This window comes from Harpia harpyja, chromosome 22 (assembly GCF_026419915.1).
Source record: "Harpia harpyja isolate bHarHar1 chromosome 22, bHarHar1 primary haplotype, whole genome shotgun sequence".
Lineage (NCBI taxonomy): Eukaryota > Metazoa > Chordata > Aves > Accipitriformes > Accipitridae > Harpia > Harpia harpyja.
In genome coordinates this window covers 15,028,520-15,037,630 of record NC_068961.1, presented here as the reverse complement: position 1 = coordinate 15,037,630, position 9,111 = coordinate 15,028,520, and the positions used below count along the sequence as shown (strand labels likewise).

Here is a 9,111-nt window from a genome sequence, read left to right as displayed (position 1 = left end):
GGCGCTCCACCGGCGGGGCGGCCGCTTCCCGAATCGCCTCATAAGGCCCGGCCCGGCGGTGGGCGGGGGTCTGGGGGAGCGGCAGCCGCGGTGGGCGGCCCGGCCCCGGGGAGCCGTGAGGGGAGGCGGGCTGTGGGAAGGCAGCGGGGCCGGGGCGCTCCGGCTGGATGAGTTCGTGGGTTTCAGCTCTTGCTGCGGGGCTTGTTCTGGTTTGGTTTTTTTCTTCCCTCATCTTCTCCCTTACCGCCAGCACTGCCCGTAGCCGCCACAGGGCCGGTTTTTAAAAGGTCCGGGTTCCTCTGCCCCGGCTACATCTGCACGGGTCCGGCCCCTGCTCCCTGGAGCTTGCCAAGCCACTCTCCGTCATTTATCAGCGATCCTGGTCAACGGGGCAGGTCCCCGACGGCTGGGGGCTTGCCGATGTGGCGCCCGTTTACAAGAAGGGTCGAGGGAGGATCCGGGGAACTACGGGCCTGTCAGCCTGACCTCGGTACCGGGGAAGATCGCTGGGGAAGATTGCGCTCACACGGCATGTGCAGGACAACCAGGGGATCGGGGCCAGCCAGCGTGGGTTCATGACAGGCAGGTCCTGCTTGACCGACCTGATCTCCTTCTGTGACCAGGGGACCCGCCTCGTGGATGAGGGAAAGGCTGTGGATGTTGTCTACCTGGACTTCAGCAAGGCCTTTGACGCTGTCTCTCACGGCATACTCCTTGAGAAAGTGGTGGCTCATGGCTTAGAGACGTGCACTCTTCGCTGGGTAAAAAACTGGCTGGATGGACGAGCCCAGAGGGTTGTGGTGAATGGAGTTAAATCCACTTGCTGGCAGGTCACCAGTGGTGTTCCCCAGGGCTCGGTGTTGGGGCCAGTTGTGTTTAGTACCTTTATCAATGATCTGGACGAGGGGATCGAGTGCACCCTCAGTAGGTTTGCAGATGACACCAAGTTGGGCGGGAGGGTTGATCTGCTGGAGGGCAGGAAGGCTCTACAGAGGGACCTGGACAGGCTGGATCCATGGGCCGAGGCCAATCGTACGAGGTTCAACAAGGCCAAGTGCCGGGTCCTGCACTTGGGTCACAACAACCCCATGGAACGCTACAGGCTTGGGGAAGAGGGGCTGGAAAGCTGCCCGGCAGAGAAAGACCTGGGGGTGTTGGTCGACAGCCGGCTGGATATGAGCCGGCAGTGTGCCCAGGTGGCCAGGAAGGCCAACGGCATCCTGGCCTGTATCAGAAATGGTGTGGCCAGCAGGAGCAGGGAGGTGATTGTCCCCCTGTACTCAGCACTGGTGAGGCTGGACCTCAAATGCTGTGTTCAGTTTTGGGCCCCTCACTACAAGAAAGACATTGAGGTGCCGAAGCGTGTCCAGAGAAGAGCAACGAAGCTGCTGAAGCTTCTAGAGAGCAAGTCATATGAGGAGCGGCTGAGGGAACTGGGGTTGTTTAGCCTGGAGTAAAGGAGGCTGAGGGGAGACCTTATTGCTCTCTACAGCTACCTGAAATGAGGTTGTAGCGAGGTGGGTACTGGTCTCTTCTATCAAGTAACTAGTGATAGAATGAGAGGAAATGGCCTCAAATTGCAGCAGCAGAGGTTTGGATTGGATATTAGGAAAAATTTCTTCACTGCAAGGGTTGTCAAACATTGGAACAGGCTACCCAGGGAAGTGGTGGAGTCACCATCCCTGGAGGTATTTAAAAGACATGTAGATGTGGCACTTCAGGACATGGTTTAGTGGGCACGGTTGACAGTTGGACTCAATGATCTTAAATGTCTTTTCCAACCTAAATGGTTCTGTGATTCGTCACAGGGACCCCGCTTCATTTCCCAGGCAGGGAGTCCCAGCACGTGCACTGGGAAGAGCAGCGTGATTTAGAAACTCTCCTTCCCCACCTGTCCGGGGCCTTGCTGCTCCCTGTCCCCAGAGACACCCAGAAAGGTGTGGGTGCCTCATGGAGGAACCCCGAGGCTAACAGGGACCAGTCCCTCCAGCAGCCGTGGTGGGCACCCACTCATCCCTGGGCACCCACTAGCCCCTGGGCCCGCAAGCAGCCGTCCTTGCGTGCCATCCCAAGAGTGCTTCTGGAGGGGTTTCATACAAAGGTTGTTCACATAAGTCACGGGTCTGCGGGATCCCAGCCGGGCTCTGTGTGAGCTGCGGCCCTGCCCAAAGCCCATCTCAGCAGAGCTTTAACCCAAGTACCATTCATCTGGAGGGATGCCCCTGCCCTCTCCTCATACCCCTCAAACCAACATCAGCTTGGAAATGATGCAGGATGTAAGTCATGGCAGGCAGAGGAATTCCTGCCCGGCTTCCAGGTGGCACAGCCTCGCGGCCGGCACAAGCGAAGAAACCTTTCCTCATCCCCACGCTGTACCCTCACCATCGGAGATCAGCCAGGTTGGCAGCGCAGCTCTTGCCTTGCCCCTTTTATCATCGTTCAGCAGCACCGCGAGGGATACAAAATCATGTCCTCTAGAAGTTGCTTGCTAAACACACCCTGGAAAAGCATTACACAGTGGAAAGCAAAACAAGGAATTTGATATCACGTTGAAAAACATGTAACATTGTTTTGGGTTTGTGTGGCAGGGTTTTGGTAGCAGGGGAGGGGGCTCCTGTGAGAAGCTGCTGGAAGCTTCCCTGGCTCCAAGACAGACCTGCTGCTAGCCAAGGCCGAGCCTATCAGCGACGGTGGTAGCACCTCTGGGATGATGTATTTAAGAAGGGAAAAAAAATACTGCAGAGGAGAAGGGAGTGGGATGTGAGAGAACCAACCCTGCAGACCCCCAGGTCAGTGAAGAAGGAGGGGGAGGAGATGCTCCAGGCGCCGGAGCAGAGATTCCCCTGCAGCCCGTGGGGAAGACCACGGTGAGGCAGGCTGTCCCCCTGCAGCCCAGGGAGGTCCACGGTGGAGCAGATCTCCACCTGCAGCCCGGGGAGGACCCCACGCCGGAGCAGGAGGATGCCCGAAGGACTTGTGACCCCGTGGGAAGCCTGTGCTGGAGCAGTCTGTGCCTAAAGGACTGCAGCCAGTGGAAAGGACCCAGGCTGGAGCAGTTTGTGAAGGACTGTCTCCCGTGGGAGGGACCCCACGGTGGAGCAGGGGAAGAGTGAGGAGTCCTCCCCCTGAGGAGGAAGGAGCAGCAGAGAAAACGCGTGATGAACTGACCCCAACCCCCATTCCCCGTCCCCCTGCGCTGCTGGCAGGGAGGAGGGAGGGAAAATCAGGAGTGGAGCTGAGCCCGGGAAGAAGTAGGGGTGGAAGGAAAGTGTTTTGAGATTTGGTTTTACTTCCCATTATCCTACTCTGATTTGATTGCTAACAAATTAAATTGATTTTTTTCCCCCCCCATGTCAAGTCTGTTTTGCCCATGATGGTAACTGGTGAGTGATCCCTCCCTATCCTTGTCTCGACCCACGAGCCTTTCCTTTTGTTTTCTCCTCCCCATCCCACCGTGGTGGGGGGAGGAGTAAGCAGATGGCCTCATGCTGCTTTGATGGCGGCTGGGCTTAAACCACAACAACCATATTCTGAAACTCTTGTTTCAGAAGTTAAAAAGGAACAGTGAGCTACTTCCTAGCACCTCCCAGCACTCCTTTCTCGCCCCTGAAGCAATCAGGCAGGAAGAGAAGGTGCATTCGCTGTGGTTCAGCCCTGCTAAAATGAGTTCACAGGCACCCTTACAATGTGGTGGCAGAGCTGTGAGCCCCTCTCCTCCTGCCCAGCCCTGGGTGACTTGTCCTTTTTGGATGGTGTGGCTCTGTAGGGCACGCAGGGGAAGCAGCATGGCCATGAGATGTGGGATCCCAACCAGGCAGTGTGCTGAGCTGCGCATGACCTCAGCTCCTCACGCTCACCAGCCAGCATCCTGGAGCTACCGTAAACCTGAACATATAAACCAAACTGGGCACTGTCGTAGAAACACCCCAAATAAATTGTCAGCCATAGGGAACACTTCCCTAGGAGCATCCAAATACTGTCGGTGAATTTTGGGGCTCTCCTCTGCCTTAGTTTTTCTCTGTAACTCTTCCCTTTCCACTTCATTGAGCCTCTTTTTATCTGTTTGCATTTCATATCCTGCTTTATTTCTCCACTGGCTTCTCTCCTCATTTTTCTTTCCCTGTTCTGTTAAAAAATAAAATAAAATAATCAAACCTATATTATCTATTCTTATCAGACATAATTATCAGTACTTCAGATATTGTTAGGATTGGGCCATAGCCAATTAGCATTACAAGAAATTTGTGTCTAGATAGTTACTTTTATTTTATTTTTGAGCCTGTGTTAAAACATCACTCAGCAAACACTGAGGAGTGGGTCGAGTGTGGTGACCCCAATCCATTGGGGATCAACACCCCATTCCCTAAAAATGGGCACCTCTGCTCTTTCAAAGAATTGAGCAGACCTTGCGCTTTCTTCTCAAAGACACGCAGCAGAGGAGAAGGGAGAAGAGGCCCGCTCCCACCTACCCCTCCTTTTATACTCTAGCCCGATGGTCAGCACATTCACCCAGAAAGGGGGAGTCCAGCTCTGAGTCCCCAGAAACCTGCCAGCAGGCCTTAAGGGTGTGTTTGTCCCAGGCATGTGGAGAAATGACTGTGTCTCCGCTCTGCCAAGGGCCTGAAATGGAAATTCAGAAGCCCTGTCGTAACACGTTATAACATCATGGACATCCCGTTAACACCCATGTATCCTGAAGCGTGCTGGGGCACTTACCCTGTGCTATGTCTGGTTTACTGAAGGGAAGGCACAGCCACCTTTTCTGCCTCGGAATTAAAAGAAATGGATAGCTGCGCTTTGAGAGGACATCGGTCCTTATGATGAGTATTTGGATGTGCGGAGGGTGCCCCATACCCCTCTCCCAGGGCCCTGAAATGGAAGAAGACTCAGCCTCATCCAGCTTGGACTAAACGATCACCTTTGTGGGAAGAGTAGCTGTCTGAGTGATAGATGGAGCCACAAATCTAGATGATGTGAGAACTTTAAATCAGAAAGTAAAGGGCTACAGAGCCTGCTGGCAGGGCAGCATGTGAGCTAAAGTTTTCAGGATCGCAATTTTGGAGTCTTCTGCAGGCACTCCAAAGTCTTTTGGCTCTGACCTGCAGTTAGTACCTGGCATGTAGAACCAAAGGCTTAACTGTCGGTGCCAGTTTTGCTGTATGAATGTTTTGTCAGAGCCTGGGCTTTCAGGAGGACCTGCTGGTTTAATAGTCATCTTCTGTGGCTGAAATACCATTCACACCCATGGCTCTTGTATGTTGCTGGTTGGAACCTATTTTGGACACCAGAAAACACAGAAAGAGCACGAGCAGAGACCGTGCGCTCATATTTTAAAAGGTGCTCAAAAATACTCATTCACGTTAGGTGAAAGTTTTGCCCAGATGAACTGAGAGGAACTAGCTAAGGACCCTTGGCACCAGAACCCCTCTGTTCCCACAGTAAACCCTGAGCCCCATCTGGGACAGAGAGTTACCAGAAGAGGGGGCAGAAGCCCAAATCTTAGGAGCAGCCACATCACATCACTTGATGGGGCTCCGACACAATGTGAACAAAGCATAACTCTCTCTGCCCAGGACACACGTAAAGCAATACACAGTTTCCCCCCCTTCCACCCAACTAAAAATACATCGTATTTATAAAACACATTTCCCCCATGTACTTTTTTTATCAAGCTTCAGCAGGAAAGAGAAGACTGTTTTTACACAAGGTGTACAGACAGAAATACTCCAGCCACAGTGGGTGAGAGCTGGTAATGTGACAGTGAGACTGAAATACAGCTCAGCCCTTGGAAACAGCCTGACTTCTCCCCTCCCCACCCTGGAGAATTTATTTCTGGGCATCTATAACGTGTTTCCTCCTTTTCCCCCTAATCAGGGGTTAGAAGGAGGATGAACCACATGTGACAATGACTCATTAATTGTCCAGGTGAACCACTGATGAGGAGAAAAACTTGCTAATAAAAAGGTTCTTCCCCAGGGTTAGGGGGAAATGATATTATGTGGCTTGTTTGCCTTTGAGTGCAGGCTGTAGCAAAGCACAGACTAGGCCCAAATAAGAACTTTTGAAGGTAAGGGGATTTTTTTTCATTTATAATACATAGTAAAAGAATTGGGGTTATTGTGGACTTTGTTTTGTAAGTTAGCTGCATTTGTAACACAGTATGTCTGTAATGTGAGTAATCAAAATATGAAAATTGTTGTCTAATAATAAGGATAAGGAGTTATGGCTTGGTTTGCTTAGATTTTATTATGGGCTGGGTTTTTTTTGTTCCTCCCTCCCAAAACTTATTTTGTTTTTTTCTAAAATATTTAAATTTCTCTATAAAAACTACATAAAACCCCCACATATTAATCTAGTGATGGATTTTTGTGTATATTGCAAACAGCTGTGCTGGAAGCGAACTGTCCTATTTATTCATAGATTATAAATGTTATTTAAATGAGTATTTTTGCCACTCCAATTGTAAGAGTACTCTAACTGGACTGAATTTCTTTAATCTTGAGCAAATAGGCAGTAGTTTCTGTTCTTCAGTCAGCATTATGCTGTCCAAGTCAATTCTTCCTTTTCCTGGTGCAGAACACCTCCAGTATTCTCATAGCAACCAGAGAATATTCTCTGGGGAAAAAAATGTGGAACTTTGTATGAAAACCTCTTGGAGTATTTTGGGTATAAGATGCTGTGAGCTGCAGGAATTTTTCAATTGTTACATTTAAAATGAAAGAAAGATCAAACTTGATAATGGAAGAAGTTAGAATAAAGATTCCTCTTGGATGAAGAGGCAGGCTTGGCCTCAAGTTAGCTTTGAGGTAACTGTTATGGTATCTAAGAAAATGTTATTAAGACCCCCTGTGCCTCAATCCCAAATACATTCCAAGTAGCAGGGAAAAGCCTCTCTTCTTTTGGCTTCTTCATATCTACTCGAATAAGCCTTTCTTGAGAGGTTGTCAGACCACTCTGGTTTTACAGTGAGGCCTCTCTCCTAAATGGTAGGCTGTGAAAGGGTAGTAGTAGTTAAAATCTTAGCTCTGCTATTAATGAACTGTGGTGTGTGGCTTTCTTCAAGAAAAAAACAAACTTTCTTCTTGATGCGGAAGACCAGAAAGTATAACTCACCTTGCTGTTATCTCCTCTTGCTGTCAGTTAGCTGTAGCCCAAGCACCTGGGTAATTTGAAGATCTCCAACCCTTTGTGTCTCCTCACCTGTGAAAATGTCTGGACGTGGAAAGAAACACGCAGTGGCTGGCAAACCTGGAGCTGCCCCAAAGAAAACCAAATCAGCCAAGGCTGGTCTGCAGTTCCCCGTGGGTCGTGTCTACAGGCTCCTTAAAAGAGGGAACTACGCTGACAGGATCGGTCCTGGTGCTGCCATCTACCTGGCTGCGGTGCTGGAGTACCTGAGCGTGGAGATCCTGGAGCTGGCGGGGAATGCTGCACGGGAAAACAGGAAAGCCAGGATCCTGCCCAGGCACATCCAGCTGGCCGTGAGAAATGACGATGAGCTGAACAAGCTCTTCTCCTGCGTGACAATTGCTCAAGGAGGGGTTATGCCAAATATCCTTTCCCAGCTCCTTCCCAAGAAAACTGTCAGACATGCTGCTTCTTCTCAGGAACAAGGTGGTAGCCAGTGAAACTTGCTTTTCTTGGTCTGGTCTGTGCACTTCTGGATGATGGGATGCAGTAGCACTAATTTGTATGTCTTTGCTTCTTTATCAAGTATTTTCCTGCTAATTTTAATGCATTTTTAAAGTTTGTAATAAAGTTCCTAGAATGCAACACTGTTCTCCTTTCTTTTCTCAGTTCCCCTTACAGGGATGGGGCAATACAAAAAATGTCAAAAAACCTCACCTCTAGCATACTGCCCAAATAACTCTTTTAAAGTCAAGTACATGTTTACTTTCGAAAACATGTTACAGATAACTGTTGTGGAGCAGGCAGAAGAGTCAAGACACGCTGCCATTCATGAACCACCATAGGTTCATAGCGCAATTAGTTCAGTGCCTCAGAGGTGGTTTAACTCTGCTTTAGAAGTTAGTAATGCTGTGCTTTAAAGTCTTATTGCTCGTAAAGCTGCAGTGAACAACTACCTCTCTTTAGACTGCTCCAGCATGACACTAAACCTCTATTGCCTCCATCTTGTTGTAACAACCATAGGTAGTTTATTTAAAGTCTGGTGCAGTGTTTGTGCTGTTGGTAGAGGTGACTCTCTTGCTTTTATCAGTGCAGAAAGACAAAAGCCTCCCTATCCAAACAAGCCCCTAGGCCTTTGCTGACCAAGTCATTGAAATTTTCCCCCAGGAAAGCACCCAGGGTTTCTCTGTTTGTAGTGGGTGCTGAGGCTTGCTGTTGAACTGGAGACCAGGGATCTGCTGCAGCAGCATTAGGATCAGTCTGCCCTGAGGCAGTATCTCTCAGATTTCATAGCATCTCACACAGAGAAGAGCTGGTTGGGACCAGCTTCCTAAACATGCTCCTAGTGGGAGCATTAACTTTTTATTTGAAAAAGATCTGCTGTCCTGCTGAGTTTGACTTAGCTCCTTCATCCCCTCAAGGCACAAGGGTGTCAGAGCCTACTGGCCAGGTGTTATGATGCTGACAGACATAAGAGCTGTATGCAGCTGAGTTAATGACGCACTCCAAGCTGTGCTTACACAGAAATGGGAAGAGGGAATACCTGACTGAGCAGACACTGTGGTTTCAGGGTAGTGGGCAGCTGGAACAGTCATTGTATGCTGCCTGGTTTTCAAGTGCAATTTGATGAGGTCTTGGCTGGCCTGCAATTAATCCAGTGAAGTGAGACAAAGTGGAGGGTGCTGTAGCAATGAGAAGTAAAAATGTCCGAGAGTAGATCTTAAGCTTTGTGCATATAGTAAAGATGTGCTATATGTAACTAGCCTTGTGCTGGGTGTTTACACCTGTAAATGGCAAAAAAAAAAGCTTTAAAGGAGGTACATAAGAAATGAACACATGAAATGCAAATTATTTCCTCCATTTGACCATGGCAAGGGAAAACAGGCTTGGGAATTATTATTTCTTTGGGCCAAGCAAAAATCTAAAGGTTTGCGGTAATGGTAGAAGACTCAAGCAAGTTACTAATTTCATGCAGTTATAAGC

At 49.4% G+C, this 9,111-nt stretch overlaps 1 protein-coding gene across 1 annotated transcript; it reads left to right on the top strand.

Moving 5' to 3' along the window:
* Positions 1 to 7,144: 7,144 nt before the first annotated feature.
* On the top strand, positions 7,145 to 7,714 carry LOC128135292 (histone H2A-beta, sperm-like). Its single transcript, XM_052774096.1, has one exon. The coding sequence runs from the start codon at positions 7,209 to 7,211 to the stop codon at positions 7,626 to 7,628; it is 420 nt and encodes a 139-aa protein (XP_052630056.1). The 5' UTR covers positions 7,145 to 7,208; the 3' UTR covers positions 7,629 to 7,714.
* The last annotated feature ends 1,397 nt before the right edge of the window (positions 7,715 to 9,111 follow it).